The sequence below is a fragment of the Colias eurytheme genome, chromosome 29 (assembly GCF_061535395.1).
Source record: "Colias eurytheme isolate Ceu_HAF_F1 chromosome 29, ilColEury1 Martin Lab GWU primary, whole genome shotgun sequence".
Taxonomy (NCBI): Eukaryota; Metazoa; Arthropoda; class Insecta; order Lepidoptera; family Pieridae; genus Colias; species Colias eurytheme.
This window is the reverse complement of record NC_143008.1, coordinates 7,499,832-7,517,036: the sequence shown is the minus strand read 5'-3', so window position 1 is coordinate 7,517,036 and position 17,205 is coordinate 7,499,832. Positions and strand designations below refer to the sequence as shown.

Here is a 17,205-nt window from a genome sequence, read left to right as displayed (position 1 = left end):
GTCGCAGAAGCTTCTTCAGCAAAGGCTCTATTTTTGATTGTACAAAATCTTTTTGTGCAAATCACAAATACTGATTTAGCAATTATATTTACATTTTCTTCTTTGTGATTTGCACATGTTATAAAATCAAAATTAGCGGAGTTTTTTACATTTTCAATTACAGTTTGTTTTAAAAATGTTATATGAGCCTTTTCCTTTAAAAAGTTGTTCACTACTGTGGCACAAAATTCCACACAAGCTATTAATTCATTAGTAGCATAATTAAGGCTTTTTTTTAAATCATTATATTCTTTAAAATCAATGAATATGTGACTTCTTTGCACTGTTTGAGCAACAAATGTCTCTGAACATGTTTCGCAATCATTAATTGGCAACTGTTTTAACAAAAACCCACAGACGTAAGCACAAGCTTGTATTTCAGCAGTATTTTCATTGAGTGCTTCTTCGATTTCAAATGGTAAAAGATCTGAAGAAGAACTTAATGAAAATACTGCCGAATCAGACTTGGTTTCACTTTCTGTGGGCTGTGTTTTCTGCTGGGACAATAATGTTTGAAAATTATCAATAATGACATTATTGTCCAGTTCACAGTTACCAGTTGTGCCTATGTGGGATAGGTTGCTCAAAATGGCAGTTTTTAAGCCAGCCACAAACTGTCCACTTGTGGGATTAGTGTTAGATCCACAATTTCCACGAATAACACCAAAAAGGTTCTCAAGGGGATCTTGTTGAATCCTTCTAGTGGCTAAACTACGGATGCTCCATTTTTGTTGGAGGTTTCGCCACAATCTCTCCATTGCATTTAAGTTCCAAACCCACCCTTCTTGGGATGGAGGCTTTCTATGGATCCCAATGAATTTCAGAGTGTTGAAAAATTCTTTCATTTTTGAAAAAAATGTTATGTGTAGACTTGTTGCTGTTAAATTGGTAGCATGTGGCTTCCCTCTTCTTAAGTCAGCAGAATCACTGTTTAGCGAATCAAATAATTTGTCCATGTCTGCAACAACATTAGCCGTAACTGCAGCTTCTGTAGTTAATGTTCCTGTAAAATAACATTAAACTGTGAATAAATAGTGCTCACTTACGTTACGTAAAGAACTTACATACAAAATTTCAGGCTTATAGGTTTAGCAGTTTGGGCTGTGCGTTGATATCTGTATATCTCACTCAGTAAGTCACCTTCCCCTTTTATGTATAATTTATTTTCAATAATAAAATGTTAATTAGACACCTACATCTTTTTTTTCACAAGTCTGACATATTTACAATGTGAATGAAGTCTATCTTTCATACTATTAATTTAACATTTTGACAAATATTTTAAAATGTTGATGTTTCCCATCTAGTTTAGCTTCTAAATAATGAGAAATTGGCAATTCAATGCATGCTTTGCTTACATACCATCAGCAATTTTGGCGAACATACCAGCTGCAACCGAGTGACTCAGCACTTGAGCAGCAAGATTCACCTTCATCTTTTGATTAGTGTTGGGATTCAGATGATCTTTTTTCAAAGATGGTGCAAACACAAAATTTGGATTTATGTTGTCAACTTCATAAAATTCAGTAATGTGGCTCCATTTAGCTACTCCTGAAAGTAAAATATTTAAATATATTAATTTCAGATTTCTGGAGAATTTGTATGTGAGTACTAAAACTAAAATTAGCTATTAAATGATTTCTTACCTCTGCCTATTTTGTCACCGCAATGAATATTTGTGGTACATTCCAGATCATATTTTAAAAACAAATTTCTAAAACATTTTAATAGATGAGGAGTGTCATAAAATGTGACTACATCTCTTTTTTCAAACGATATGTATGGGTGCTCTTTTGTTGCACCCAATATATATAGGGCCCTCCTATTTACTCCATCCATATCGCAAACAGTTGCAGCTATATTTATTCCTGCTTCAAAGCATTGATGCAGAACCTGAAATATACAAGAACATAGTAAAGTGTGAGAATATGGTCATTATAAACATAAACGTATGTAAACAGTAATTGCACATTTATTACTTATAGCATGTCTAACTAAGAGCAAATAAAATTATTTATGAATAATTTTATAAATAATGACAATCAGTTCAAAATTGGCACAAAAATACAAATTATGAGGGAAGAGATCAACATCCATACCCTCATTCATGCATACAGGTCAAAATCATAACCCTCCTTTTTGTTTCGCTGTAGTAGGGTAAAAAAGGACCATACAGTCGAACTGAAAGCCTTATTTTTTTGTTGTTTCAAAAAAAAAAATCATATATTTACCTCCTTGATGAGAACAGCAAGTCTATCTGCTGTACTGAATCCACTTGAAAAGTAATGTGCTACCGGCTGCTTCACTCGTTTCCGGATCCCACTGATCATGAAAACCAAAGCATATCCAGCTAATTGTTCTGATCTTCCTTGTGTCCCATGATCTTGGAAACCTTCTATCATGTCATCCTTCTGATTATATTGCAGGTGCTTTTTTAATGACATTTCGTCAAACATCAAAACATACTCATTGTCTTGGGGATGTTGGGTTTTTACAAATTTCTTTAAGACTTCAAGCACTGACGTATTGCATCCAACATCCATTAAAACTTTGTTAAGCAGATTCTTTAAAGTACTTGCCGATGGTAAACAAAATAGCCTTCGCAGTAAGCGGTAACAGGTTGGTGATCTTTTGTAAATTCTTAAGGCTATAATTTTTTCCTCTTTGGACCACCTCTTTCCTGTTAATTTTCTTTTTGAATTTCTTATTTGCCCCTGCAGGAGCAGTGAAAATGCAGGCGTTATATTCTTGGATAATTTCTCCACAGCCTTATCTTCTGCAAGAACTTTTAATACAGAATTGGCTTTTAATCTTTTTATTGTATTTTGCAATGTGCAAATTCTGCTCATGAACTTGGTACATTTTTTGTATAAAATTGCCTCTTGTTCAGTCATTTTCCCTTTTTTTGGCAGTTGACTCTGGCAAGTACCTGAGGTACCGGGTTCCATGTTCACATCAATATTTGAAAGGGGAATGCGTTCAGTTGGTCTTGATGGTTCATTAGAATAAGATGGAGCCAAAGCATGCTCAACCTGAAAGTGAAAAATTTAATAATATTAGTATGAGCATCAGCTTCAGTCAGCTCATGGATAGAAGACTATTTAGTTTAACTAGAGCATGATATTTTTCTTTGATAAATTACGTTTTACTAGAAGATTGGCTAACTAAAAAAAGAAACAGACAAAATGTGAACCACAGAGTTTGTCTAGAAGAGAACCTTTTATCGACTGGCCTGTTGGTCAAGTGGTTAGAGATCTTGACTGCTAAGCTGTTTGTGGGTTTGATTCCCACCCAGGACAATTATTAGTTACTTCTACTACACCGATTGCAACCATGAAATAATTAGGTAATGTTATACTTACATCACAAGGCACAGCATTATGTGCTAATCTCTTCCTGGAATCATTTGAAATGTCCTCAGGTTTAAAGTGTCTCTCACACAAAACTCTGTGCTCATTATATAATTTCCTTTGAAATTGTATAGAGCTGTAGTCTCCCTCAGGAAACATGTACTTTGCCCACAATTCACACCTGTAATAAAATCATGCATTTTGGTTAAATAAAAATAGCCAAGATTAGATTAGCTTTTTTGTTTGTTAGTATTGAATTGAAAAAATCAAATCAAAATAATTTATTAAATTTCATTTGTACATAATTATGAACTAATCAAATGTTATTTTTGACGCAAATGGTAGGGAAGCCTTAAACATACCGAAGCAAATTCCTTGTACCGGGCTTAGAAAATCGGTACAATTTAACATCATCTTCAGCAGGTGAAGCTCCGCATTTAAAGCACTTCCTTCTGTTTTCTTTTTCAGCCATAATTGAACTAAAAGAGTTACTTTCTAACAAAACAGCACAAATAATGGAGTCAACATCTCATACAATATAACACAGTTTTAAAGGTTTCGAGGAACAGAAGCTCAACTCGATGTTTCGTCTGACGACAAAGAGTCACTTATCTCACTGCACAAACGAATAACAATATTGATAAACGCTATCAGAAAACGAAGAAGTAGAAAGAAATATGATGCGCAGACACAAACAGACGCCATTTTCATGACGCTTTATTTTGACAGCAAACCACACCAGTGTTACCACATTATACAACTGAAACTACTATATAATATAGGAATTCCTTCATATAATTTTTTTACTTTGAGAATTCTACATTATTTTAAATCATTTTGAAAGTTCTTTACTCAATGTACAAAAGGCAAAATATTTTGTAATAAATTTTTGACATTATTTTGTAGAATTGACCTACTATAATAGTAGCGGATATTGTTACTTGCAGGTGGACACCCTAAAATTAATACCCCGTAGGTATCTAAAAGTTCCCATTGAAGTTGACGGGGGCTGGACCAAACAAGACTTTTTTACTCTTCTGGAGGAAGTGCCTCGCATACGAGAAATGCACAAGGGAATGTTAGCCTTAGCAGCATTCTTAATCAAAAATAAGGACGGGTGAATCAGATGTTCGTTTGTCTACATTGCTTGATGTACCTCGCAGTACCTTAGAGCGTTTAATGAACAAATGTAGGGAAATTCTTATCCAAGATTTTGTTCCTAGAAATCTCGGCATTACTCACATGGCTAGAGAACAGCTTATGGAACACAATCTCACTATACCTAATGGTTTGTACAATGAAAACTATACAAATGCCATAATTATTTGTGATGGGACGTACATATATATAAATAAAAGTTCCAATTATTCCTTTCAAAAAGATACCTATTCCTTGAAACTTCGGGTACTCCTTGAAAATAGGGTATGATTATCGATTTAATCCAGTCTTCAAAAATGGTTCCATCAAACCAACCTGACTGTGATCTATTGTAACGAGTCCCTTTTGGCCCCTTAACGGTCCAAGTGTTTTTGCGATAATCTCTGAGAAATTGCATCTTTGTGCCTTTTCAGAAAAGAGGAGACAAAATCTGGTCCAGGCATATTATTTTTAAATCTCTTTACATTCACACCTAATTTATCAAGATAGACCTTAACAAGTACTCTTAAATCATACGCCTCCAAAGGATAGCCCCAGTCAGCACATATATTTATATATTTAATAAATTCTTCTTCAGTTTCTTTGGATAAAACAGTTTGACCTCCTTGACTTTTCATATTTCTTGTGCAGTGTCTGTATAAAACAGATCTGTGTATATTATATTTCTTTGAGATAGTATCAAGAGAACAATTACTCGCAGAATATTCATTAACAGCCTGTTGTATTAAGTTGAGGTCATATTTTATATATTTCTTACCCCGAGGGTCTGGTTTGTAGTTGCGTGGCATATTGCTCGCAACTATACCTGCGTACACAAAATTAATTATTAAATATTAAAAAATCAACTTTTTAAAAATGTAGGTACTTAGGTAATAAAGTTAAAACTCAACAACCTGCATAAAGTGCCAACCCTATCAAAAGCGTTTCTAAAAACCCCTTTCGCGTTTCTATTAAACCCTTTCTCGTTCCTATTTACCCCTTTGCCGTTTCTATTCACCTCATATGGCGTTTCTATTCACCCCTCAGTCGTCTCTATTCACCTCTTAATCATAAATATTTATGGGTGCAATTATTTTACTAATTTACCAATAAAAATCAAACTAATCAGTAAAACTTACCTTTTCAATTTATTCTGGATACACTTCACCGTTGAATAAAGTTATTTCACAATCAAAAACACAATTTAAATAATAACTAGAGAGAAGTTAATAAGAGCACAAAAGACATACATACAACCGTTGCACTTTGAACTCACTTATTGACATAAATTGCTAACTTCATACTATTCAAATGTTGTCAGACCAACAAAAAAATGTTGCCATTGTAAAAACTAAAAACACTATTGCGATTTTTGAAGTAGTTCTCAAATATCAGGCTTTTAGACTTTTTCCCAAGAATATTTCTATTCACCCCGTGAATTCTATTCACCCCGTTTTACGGTAGTTCAGAATAAAGTATTGCAATCCTTTTAGTGATTACTCATAAAAATATATTTTTACTAAAAGTAGGTAGGTTCTTTACAAAATGTAGTGATTACCTAACCTACATACTCATTGGCACTACCAGCATAGGTACATTTTGCCTGAGTGAAAGCTCTCTGTAATTAATAGGTAGAATGATATAATTAATTAACTTTTAAATACCTACTTGGTACATATGTACTGCCTACATATTTCCATAGCTATTTGTGTTGATAATTTGCCCGCGACAATTCCTAACCTACAAAGTAGTAATTCGTATTTTTTAAAATTCCTGGCGTTTAACTGGTAAAGGTGAAAACAGGGAATTATTCCCTAATCAAGCACGCAGTATTCCTGCTATACTTGCGGTCTATACATAAACTTTCTTTATCAGATTTCAAATGTATGGAAGGTGGGCATTGTCCATTATGTAACTGTTTTTCTTGTGTATCTAGTAAATAAGTAACTCTTTGACTATTTTTAATTATCTAAAATATCCGCTGATGGATGGATATTTCTATTATGTTTGAAGTGCCTATACGGGTTTTTCAATAAATAAAAATACATTTTCTCAATGACAAGGTTTTTTATTTCTCTTTTAAACTGTATGTAAAAGGGGTACGAAGTATAAGTTATTTTTGTGATCAGTACATACTCGTTTTGTATATATATCTTTGGAATTAACTATGGTCTCTGTCCGCTTGGTAGTAGGTAATATGGCTTACAATATGTTCAAATACGATGATTTAATCGGTAGTTCAAAAACATCGCATATGTCACTAATTTTATGACATGTAATCTTTATTTCACTTTTTTCCGTACGTTTTTAATAATTCATCGTATTGGAAACATGTTGAACACACATCGGTTCGTGGTGAACCAAATCCTAAATTATAAAAATTGTTAAATACATTCCTAAAGTATCTTTTTCTTTTTGCAACTTCTAAAATACTACAATGACATCGAAAATTATGTTTATTAAGCTTCTAACTTTTTAAAACAGTGCGTTTAAAATGTAACTCATCCCATATTAATTGATCGTCAAAATTTTGCTAAAATTAATATCATCAAACAGTCGGTATATTTGCCACTAATATTATCAGAAGCTATTGGGGAGAGACAAAATAAAAGACTTTATTTTTGAAAAATCAATTGTTTATTGAATAAATGGCTATTTACTTATAGTAAATAATAGAAACATATTATGAAAAGAATGTAGGTAGGTAAACAAAAACCATTATTGGATAAGTAACGCAGCTCGCGCTTTAGTTGGCCTTCCACGCTTTCGTTTTAATCCAAGTGGTTGTGACTTTGCCTCTAATGGTGGCGTCACGTATTTCAGTCTGATTGCAAGCCCTGTTAGATGCTAGCAGCTGTACTTGCGATAAAAGTCTGGACAATCACAGCAATCGGTCTGATTTTTGGTAGTACTACGTTCCAAGATGAAAAAATCATACATCGCTGCGTTCCAAATATATGTATTTTCTTTTTCTCCGTCACTGTGTTGCACACTCTTTCTTGTGGATAAATAATATTAGTACTGGATTGAGAATTTATGTTTAACGTGTTTGAAGGTGATTTATAATTTTGTATAGTTTTTGTACCACTTTTATTAGAATTTGAGGATATAGATGATGTAGTAGCTGCTTGTATATGCTTATTTGTTTGTACTTTTGCTTTAAGTTCTTTTATTTCTATGAGTGCCAAATCGAGTTTAGTTTTTATTTCAATAAATTGTTGTTTAAGTTCGTTAAATTCGCTTATTGGTACAGTTGAACAATCCATCAAACCGGCTCCAGGCTCGGATTCTAAAGATACAAAAGAATTGTCTAAATCAGGTAATAATTCATTTTCGATTGCTGGCATCTTCCTTCTGATAGTTACGTTCATACAAGGATTTATTTTTGGCGTTGTATTATCTATATTTGATGAGTTTGTTTCTATGCATATTTTACATTTCCAGTTTTGCTTGTCTTCTGAAGTCATTAAATAGAACTTTTTTACAGAAATTGAAGCACAATCCAAGTCGAAAAGTTTGTAACAACTCAAACATGTCGGTCAACTTATTGCATGTTTTACAATAAATATTATTTGAAGCCATATTTCGTAGATGCAAATTTATAATTTCAATGGATGACTATTTTTTAAAATCTTCAAGAAATAAATTTAAAAATAATATGCTGGATGGTGCGGGATCGAACTTGGTTCCGTCGGCTCGGTGCTATCGGCGCTGTTAATTGAAGCTTCGAAATAGTGTAACGTTTTGTTTACCTTTAACCAGTGACGTGAAAAATGTATAACAATATACGGGACATGACGTCTGACAGACTACTACTTTCAAAGTAAATTTTAGGCATAAAATGTAATATGTACGTATCAAAATTGTGTTGATATTTAACCATCGGTATGTAATAAAAGACACAAAACTAAATACAATCAGCTTTTATTATAAAATTAAAGAAAAAACAGTCATTAACTCTATCTAGTACTATTCAGCCTTAATTGACTTGAGATCTCCATTTTAGCCTTTTAATTGACAAAACACAAGTAACATTTGAAATTTAACATTTTTTACTTAAAATCTAATCAATAAAGAAACGAAAGAACAAAACAGCACTTCTGAAAACAAAAATATAAAAAATTTGACAACCGCTCAACTTTATATAAATCACTGGCAATTTTTGCATAGGGGGCGAGAACATTGCAAGCAAACGGGATTAGAACACCCGACACACGTGTAAATTGTCATTCTGTGTAGTTTAGGTGGACAAACCCTACATGCTCTTCGTTTACCCTGACTTGGCTCATGACTTTGGTCACCTTCTTCGATCATCTCATCCCCCAGAACTCGCTTTATCACTAGTCGTAACTCCCTTGGTAATAATCAATAATGCGGTAGAATAAAACGTTCCACCACCTTCTCGTTCGGCAGCTGCTGGAATAATTGGAGCACTTTTTATCAGCTTCGTCTACACCACCTTTGGTTGCATTGTAATAAAGAATAATTTCAGGCTTTTTAGTATCCTCATCAACTTCGTTGTTGTGATGCATTGAAGACACAAATATCACAGCTCTATTTTTTTGGGTACGTACGAGCACAGGGTCTTTTCTTTCGTGAAACCAAACAAAACAGACTGAATTTCTCTATTTTTTTGTGGTTGAAATTGGCTCGGAATTTCACGTTTATCATCGCAATCACCTTCGCCGTCTGATTGGTCTGAAGCTAGCATGAGGGCATTGAACTCCTCTTCAAACGATGGACTGTTTAACCGCAGGACTTGTCTTGTTTGTGAATTTGTGGCAGACAATTTACGTTTCCTCTGATTTTCCGCCATTTTGCACTGAAAAACAAAAAAATGGTTTAAAAAACATTTGTATGACAACTAGGGACATTTAGCCTGACAGACTCCTTTAGATTTTGTAAGTGTTTTTACTCACGTGTTTTACAACCGACGACAAGTCCGCCTCGTTCCCCGATCGTTTTAGCACTAATACAGAGGCTACTGAGAAGCGGGGTCGCGGCAGGCAGGGGGAAGTGACCAATTCTGATGGTACGTTTACACGCTTGCCAAGCCTTAGCAAGGATCGACAATCGCAAGCATGTAAAAAGGGCGTTTGGCTTGGCTTGCGTGGGCTTGTGCCTGCTTGCTTCCGATCCAGTCGAGTGTCGGTTTTTTTACGCAGATCAAAGGGCGTTTGCGGCAAGCGCTTGCGATGCATTTACATGTTGGTCCGCGTTTAGTAGCCATCGTGATCTCGCGATGAGTGCACGCTTGCTTGATTTTACAAAAAATAAATAAAAAAATGAGTTGCTGGTCGAATGAGGAGAGTCTTTCGTTTCTAGAACATTACCAACTGGAACCATGCATCTGGAATTCGAAAGATGCAAATCATAAAGATAAGAAGAAACAAGCAGATGCATGGATTCGTCTTTCTAAACTTACTGGAAGGCCAGTAAAGGAAATAAAAAATAAAAAAGAGATATTGATGACTACTTTTCGCAAACACTTGAAAAAAAAACGTGAATCTATGCGTTCTGGCGCAGGTATGTTCCTACGATACATTTATAATTATTTTGATAGTCTGCAAGGTGTAACTGTTTAAAAGCGTTGGTTAGTTTCTCGATTATTCCATACTATCTCGCTCTAATTTTCGATGTTTTTATTTTATTTTAGGTGCCGAAGAAATATACAATCCAACTTGGTATGCTTACGAAATCATGGAGTCATTTTTACTACCAGTATATACTTGCAATGAAGGGATAAACACCGAAACAGTAAGTAAATAAATTTATTTATTCTAAGGGCCGACTTTTCAATCCTTGGTTTAAAATTTATCCGTCCAATAAAGTATTATCGTAACATTTTAAAATGCCACCTGTAAACTGTCAAATACGGACAATAAGAATACATTTTTGAAATGGTAGTTTAATGCGTTATTGGACGAATAAGTTTTAACCAACGATTGAAAAATCAGCCCTAAAACATATAATAAATCTGTAGAAGGGTCAATTCTGTACATTGAAAATATTGAAAAAATAAATAGCAGGGGGTGTTACTGGATCGATACCAAACCCAAATATGTGATTAAAAAATTTTTTGTCTGTCTGTCTGTCTGTCTGTATGTGAAGGCATCACGTGAAAACTAACGGTTCGATTTCGATGAAACTTGGTATAATTATACCTTATTATCCTGGGCATAAAATAGGATACTTTTTATCCCGAAAAAATACGTAGAAAAAAATAAATCTTAATTTTTCCGCGCGGACGGAGTCGCGGGCGGAAGCTAGTTCTAAATAAAAAAAAAAAACACCGGTTGGTTATTATACCTACATTTATTTATACATTTTTATCAACTTATCCAATCCTATTAAAATATGAAGTAAATTCTTCCCTGACTTCTCTGGCGTTCACCGGAGATCTTCGTGGTATTTGTGGTAAATTTTGCAATGCACTATATTCGTCGTTATCTCTACGCCATGAACCTGGGGTAACCATATTTCCACTACTGTCATATACGTCAAACGAACTCTGAGGAGTATATCGATTTGAAGAACTTTTACTTGTTCTCAAAAAGTTATGTAGTAATACACAAGTCATCGTAAATTCCGTTACAGTTTGTGGTTCTAAATTGATAGGGCGTCTGAATATTCTGAAAACTGAGGTTAAAATTCCAAACGTATTTTCAACTACAACTCTGGATCTAGATAAATTTTGGTTAAATAACCTTTTTGGTGAGTCTACTTCATGGTTTCCAGGGTAGGGTTTCATTACGTGTTGACTCAATGCAAAAGCACCGTCAGCTAAAAACACGTATGGAATATTAATATTCGATCCTGAAAGTGGACATGGTGGTGGAAAATTTATCTCGTTTCTAATTATTCTTTTCCATAGTAAACAATTATTAAAGACGCCGCCGTCACTTATTCTTCCTTGACTCCCGATGTCTGCGAATACAAATTTGTATTTGCTATCCACTAAAGCCAAAAGGACAATGCTAAAAGTTTTCTTATAATTGAAATACTCTGTTCCACTATGCGTTGGGCTTTCAATGACTACATGCTTGCCATCCAATGCACCTATGCAATGTGGAAATTTAGTCCTGAATCCTTCTTCTATATTAAGCCATCCTTCTGCTGTGGTGGGCATCTGTAAAAAGAAAGTAAATGAAGATACTGTATACGGCCCTCGTTTACTTAAAAGAACTAAAAATGCTATTCAGCGGGTTCAAAATGCATGTGCTCGATTTTGCTGGAACATACCTTCTAGGCATCATATATCACCTTATCTTAATAAAGCCAAAATATTAAATATGGAAAATCGAAGGCACATGCATTTTGCCACCTTACTATTTGGAATAGTAAAGTCTACTAAACCTGAGTATCTCCATAATAAAATAACTTGGGGGCGTAATATAAACAGCAGGTATAATACTAGGGCAACTCCGTATATAATGTATTTTCAAAAATTTCATACAAACGCATTCAGAGGCAGTTTTAAGTACAATGCAACTAAATGTTGGAATAACCTGCCTCCTCCTTATCGTAACATTCAATCTGTGACTAATTTTAAAAATAAATATAAAAATTATCTAATCATAAGGCAGGTAGGCCAGCTTTAGTTGCATCGTAACTAAATGTTTCACATTGTTTGCTCCCCTTACAACCTAGTCAATATATATGTAGTAAAGTTTCTATAATTCTATAACATACAAATTATAATGTAATTATGTATATTGTATATTTATGTAATATGTTTTTCTTTTTTTAATATATTAATTATTTATGTATACCTATCGCTTTCTCTTAACTATATAAATATATTATTTAAAAATTTACACTGTTCCTTTGACTGTCGAGGAGGGCCCACTGAAAACCGGTGCTGCGATGCCTCTGCATCACAGAATATCACCGAGTGGTTCCCTTTTTTAATGTTTGATGCTGCACAGACCCTATGTGTTAATGTTAAAATCAGTATTGAATATAATTTTCTGTTTTCTTCGCACTCCAAACTTTATTGTATTTTTACTATTCTCTGTTTTTTCCTGTGTGGCAAGACATTAAAATAAATGTATTTTCTTTCTTTCTTTCTTTCAAGTGTAAGTTTAAGTATATTATTTTTTTTGCAGCAATCACAACAAATAGAAGAAGATACAGATCAGACAGAGGATGACCCTCTGATAAGAGACCGTACAAGTACGGTTACCACACCATCCAGACCACCATCTAGATCACCATCCAGACCACCATCCATACAAGCTGTTACTAATAAACGTCGTCGCCCTGCTTCTGAAACGGCTGAAAAGCAAATGGCCGTGGCTTTTGGACAATTAACAAATGTTTTGGGTCAAAGGCAGAATGAAAATATACCTGCTCACAAAGACGATGATTGCGATCTATACGCAAAATTATTGGCTATAAAGCTACGTGAACTGTCAACTGATGAAAGAAAAATTATGATGTACCAAATAGATGGGTTGTTTATTAACAGAATCAGTCAAAAATCAAATGAGCGTCATATATATTATTCTCGACCATCGTCAATGGCTGGTGCGTATTCAACACCATCTCCTGCTTATTCTGAACCTATTCTTAACAACCAAAGTTTTTTTCCCTCTCCAAACACACAAACTTCTTATTCAGCGCCAGACATGGCAAAACATATACCAACTCCAATAGCTCGAGCTCCGTCTACATCAACAGCACCCTCGTCATCTATTCGTATCATATCGGACCAAATCATCAACCCAGCCTCACGTGAAACCAACATTATAAACATGGCTATGCTGAATGCTTTCGAAGATTTTGATTCGTCGACATAATTCTTATTTAAATTAATAAATAATTAAACAATAAAGCATTCGGCTAACATACATTCTTAGAACAGATTTCCTATGATTCTATTAAAATATAAATAAATGTATAACATAATGTTTTGTTTTATTCCTACCTTAACTAGATCCTTTAGAATTTCATTAAGAGCTCGGCAAACTTCACGAATGATTATTGATATCATAGAGACAGATACTTTAAATAAGTAGTGAAGGCTTTTGTAAGAATCACCAGATGCTAAAAATCGTAGCGTAATGGCAAGACGAAATTTGGCTGGTATAGCTTCTCTGAAGTCTGTATCATGCTTGGATATCATTGGTGAAATTTTTTGCAGTAAAAACTCAAAATCAGAATAGCTCATTCGGCAGAAGTTATCAAACTCTCCAGATGGTTCATATAAAAGTTCATTAAATTTCTCTTCTATAAATTGTCTGTAACAAATAAAATATATCGTAAGTATTGTGGCATAACTCAACTGCAACAGATAATGGTTAAATCAAAATAGGTAGATACCTGGTACGATTATGATGAATCTTTTTCATCCACCATCTTCGCTGTCGTCGAGCTCTCCTTTTTTTTATTTCACTTTGCTTACATTTCAAATAAAAGTACGTTAAACCAAAAGCAATAGCCGTCACAAGTTCGGTGTCCGCCATGCTTGGATGTATATTGCAGACTGACGCATACACAAGCGTATAAACGCCTTTCAAACGCCAAACGAGATTTGTGGAGGCTTGGGACTGTTTGCAGTTTGCCAAGGCTTGGCAAGCGTGTAAACGTACCATGAGAATTTGTAAAACACGCGACGCCTGTGAGACTCCGCGTCACTAGTTAAAGGTTTACTATAGAACAGCTGATGTTAGAAACGGGTTAATGAACCGTTGCTGTAATTAGCCAATCACAATGCGTTAACTGTTGATTCACTGTACTTGATATTTTATGATTGTCAACGGATATTTGAACAAAGGAATTGTACATACGCGTGATTTAAGTTTTGATTACACTTATTATATTTTAGCTTCTGGGGTATAAGTTCTTGTTACTATATAGTTTTAATTAAATTTTTAGTGTAACTTTTATTAAAGATATTAGTTTTTGTCACTTATTCACAGCACATATTTCAATGATATAACTATTATTTTTTAGAGCACTGGTGTTTTGCAAACACTTATGCACGTAAGTCACACAATATAAATCAAGATTCACCATAAAAACTGTTGTCTTTTTTGTACTTTATATTTTTAATTTATTTATTACGCGGAGCTGAAGTGACCTGTGGCAAGCGCAGCACAGCGCTAAGATCATTCAGTATGAACTCTGTTTCAGAAACCAATAATACCGACGAAGGTGGGGTTGATGTCAAGAAGAGCAAACACAAGACCGGAAAAGGAGCACAGCAGCGTCGCACCGAGGCTTTCAGAAGAAAGAAGAACCTGGAGACCGATGCAGCTATCCAAGCGGGAATATTTGCTAGACTCAAGATCAAAGACCCAACCGCCGTCTCTTCCATTCCTCTTGCTAGTGAAGTCCACCCAGCAATAGTGCCTGTCACCACACATTGCCATCTTATGTAGATAGGGTATGGGACACAATGGAGGCAATAGGAACTCGACCCTTTAGTGCTTTGAACACTTTGGAGAATAAAAATACGTTTAAGAAAGGGATGCAGATACTAGCTGAAGTAAAGCTATGTTACGCTCAACGTGCGCATCAAGACAAACCGGATGAAGATCTACCGTCCAGGAAATTGTATACGACCGAAGAACTCCATGATTTTAACAACATGGCTGAACATCTTCCATATCCACTTGCTATTTACTTAGAGTGTATTGGAAATACTGCTGATCGTAAACAAGTGATAACACCTGTCTTGGCCGAAATTCAAGGCGAATTTGCGAACGTATCAGGTGCAATAACCTATGCACCACGCAATCTATTGCCCCTACTACGTATCCTACGTGAAGGTGTGTGCGCAAACAATGAAGTTCACACAATAGCCCAAGCGTTAGACGATCTCCCCGGGATTGAGTGGGAAGAATTCTGTGGGCCAGCTGTTCCACCAGCAGCGGCGCCTAGGATGGTTAGACTAACTAGAGCATCATTCAACTTCTGGACCGAACCGGATCATCAGAATTTTAAAATCAAATGGACTGACCAAGAATACAGAATGTTTGTAAAGATCGTACAGTCTATAGCTTCTCGCCGTGGATTTAACGTCACCACCGATCTTTCTCACGGTTCTGGATCTTTAGCGCAAATAGTCCAAACCCCAGGCTGGGACGTATCACGCGCCATCGATTGGTTCGCAATGACTGATATCCCCGAGTACGACCAGAAGCTAGGCTCAGCCTTCGGGTTTTGCAACTACCGTGGCAGCCAAGTTCAAGCCTCTAGATTCAGTGGCACGTATTCCACCTCCTATATACGGGGTGAGATAACACCAAGACGTGTCATGAATGCCATCCTGGCAAACCAAGAGTAGACCAAACTGCTCATCGTCCGATGTATAAAGATAGACGTTAATACATTTCGACGATAAACTAAAGATTAATGCATCCTTAATAAAAATTCTGTCATCGCGTGCGCTGCGGAATGTTTTGAAAATAGATTTAATAAATGTTCTACGGTATTATAGAATGGACCAATATCTACAAGAAAGTCCGCGATATTCCATTCAAAAGAAAACGAATTTTTAAAAGTGTCAATTTACAGAAAATACTAGGTATACTTTTTATTATTTTTTCTATTCTTTATAAATTTATATTTATAAAGCATTTGAATGCCATAAAACCAAAAATATAAATTCAACTAGGTATACTGTTTAATACAATGAGGAGGCGTAGTGCGGGACGGGGTGAAGGTGAGGTGGGAAGGGATATTCGCAGGAACTACTTTGATTCCGATTTAAAAAATTCTTTCAGTGTTAGATAGCCCATTGATCGAGGAAGGCTATAGTAGGCTATATTGTACGATAACACTTAGACCAAAAGGAGTGGAGCCACGCGGGTGAAACCGCGGAGCGCAGCTAGTATATAATAAACATATTACTTTTAGATGGGTAATACATATTATGTATATACACATACCTATATATGTAATATAATTTGAATATATATCATTATCATAATCCCATATGAAAATGTGTATGTAATGATAATGTAGATGAAAACTCGATTGTTTATTATTTTTTATAAAAAAAAAATAATAAAAAAATAAAAGAATGTGTATTTTCGAAAGTATTAACAGATACACACGTTAATTATATTGACCGACCCGCGAAGGCGCAAAAAAAAAAACAAATTTACTTAATAATAATTTATTGTAATAAAAAAAATTACATTTAAATTATCTCTTTAACTACGTCCCTCCGGTTCAATATTGGAACCAAGAGTGTCCATTGTCTTCGGCGGGGCCGCGTCGCGGTGGTGGTGATTGCCGTAATACTCTCTAACCTTCGGTTTTGGTTTCCAATCTGTTCATCCTGTAGCTACAATACAAATTTGTCTGAGTACACCAATTTTTATTTGTACTATTAAATATCAGTGGTAAATTATGTACTTTAAAATTGATACCGTTTTGTGAAAACGTCTGTATTTGTCTTTTTTTTTTTTTGTGTGGTGTCTCTCAATGTTAGCCAGAAGGGCTTCTACATTTTAACGCGGACGCGGGGGTGAACTGAAGGTTCACCCTGGTAGCGACATGCACAAGGGCGTCCCCCCTTGACGGGGACCACGAACCTCGGCTTGAGCTGTCGCTTGAGTGGAGGAGGCCGGAAGGGCCCTAATCGGACGGGTTGTATTTGTCTTAGCGGTTTATTAGTTGGTCCCTTTACAAGCCGTAATTCTATTTCTGCGTGCTGACAAAGGCT

The 17,205-nt window shown here is 35.2% G+C and overlaps 2 protein-coding genes and 1 pseudogene across 2 annotated transcripts; 2 read left to right on the top strand and 1 right to left on the bottom strand.

Moving 5' to 3' along the window:
• Window positions 1-8,434: 8,434 nt before the first annotated feature.
• Window positions 8,435-9,550, bottom strand: LOC149896384 (uncharacterized). The gene is made up of 2 exons (XM_090117760.1): window positions 9,446-9,550; window positions 8,435-9,348 (listed from the first exon to the last, which is right to left on the bottom strand). Exon 2 carries the CDS (start codon window positions 9,340-9,342, stop codon window positions 9,073-9,075), a length of 270 nt encoding a protein of 89 aa, XP_089973886.1. The 5' UTR covers window positions 9,343-9,348; window positions 9,446-9,550; the 3' UTR covers window positions 8,435-9,072.
• Window positions 9,551-9,811: 261 nt separating this feature from the next.
• Window positions 9,812-13,241, top strand: LOC149896383 (uncharacterized; annotated as a pseudogene).
• A 1,109-nt stretch (window positions 13,242-14,350) lies between these two features.
• LOC149896382 (uncharacterized) lies at window positions 14,351-16,970 on the top strand. The gene is made up of 2 exons (XM_090117757.1): window positions 14,351-16,059; window positions 16,150-16,970. Exon 1 carries the CDS (start codon window positions 14,929-14,931, stop codon window positions 15,817-15,819), a length of 891 nt encoding a protein of 296 aa, XP_089973883.1. The 5' UTR covers window positions 14,351-14,928; the 3' UTR covers window positions 15,820-16,059; window positions 16,150-16,970.
• Window positions 16,971-17,205: the final 235 nt, after the last annotated feature.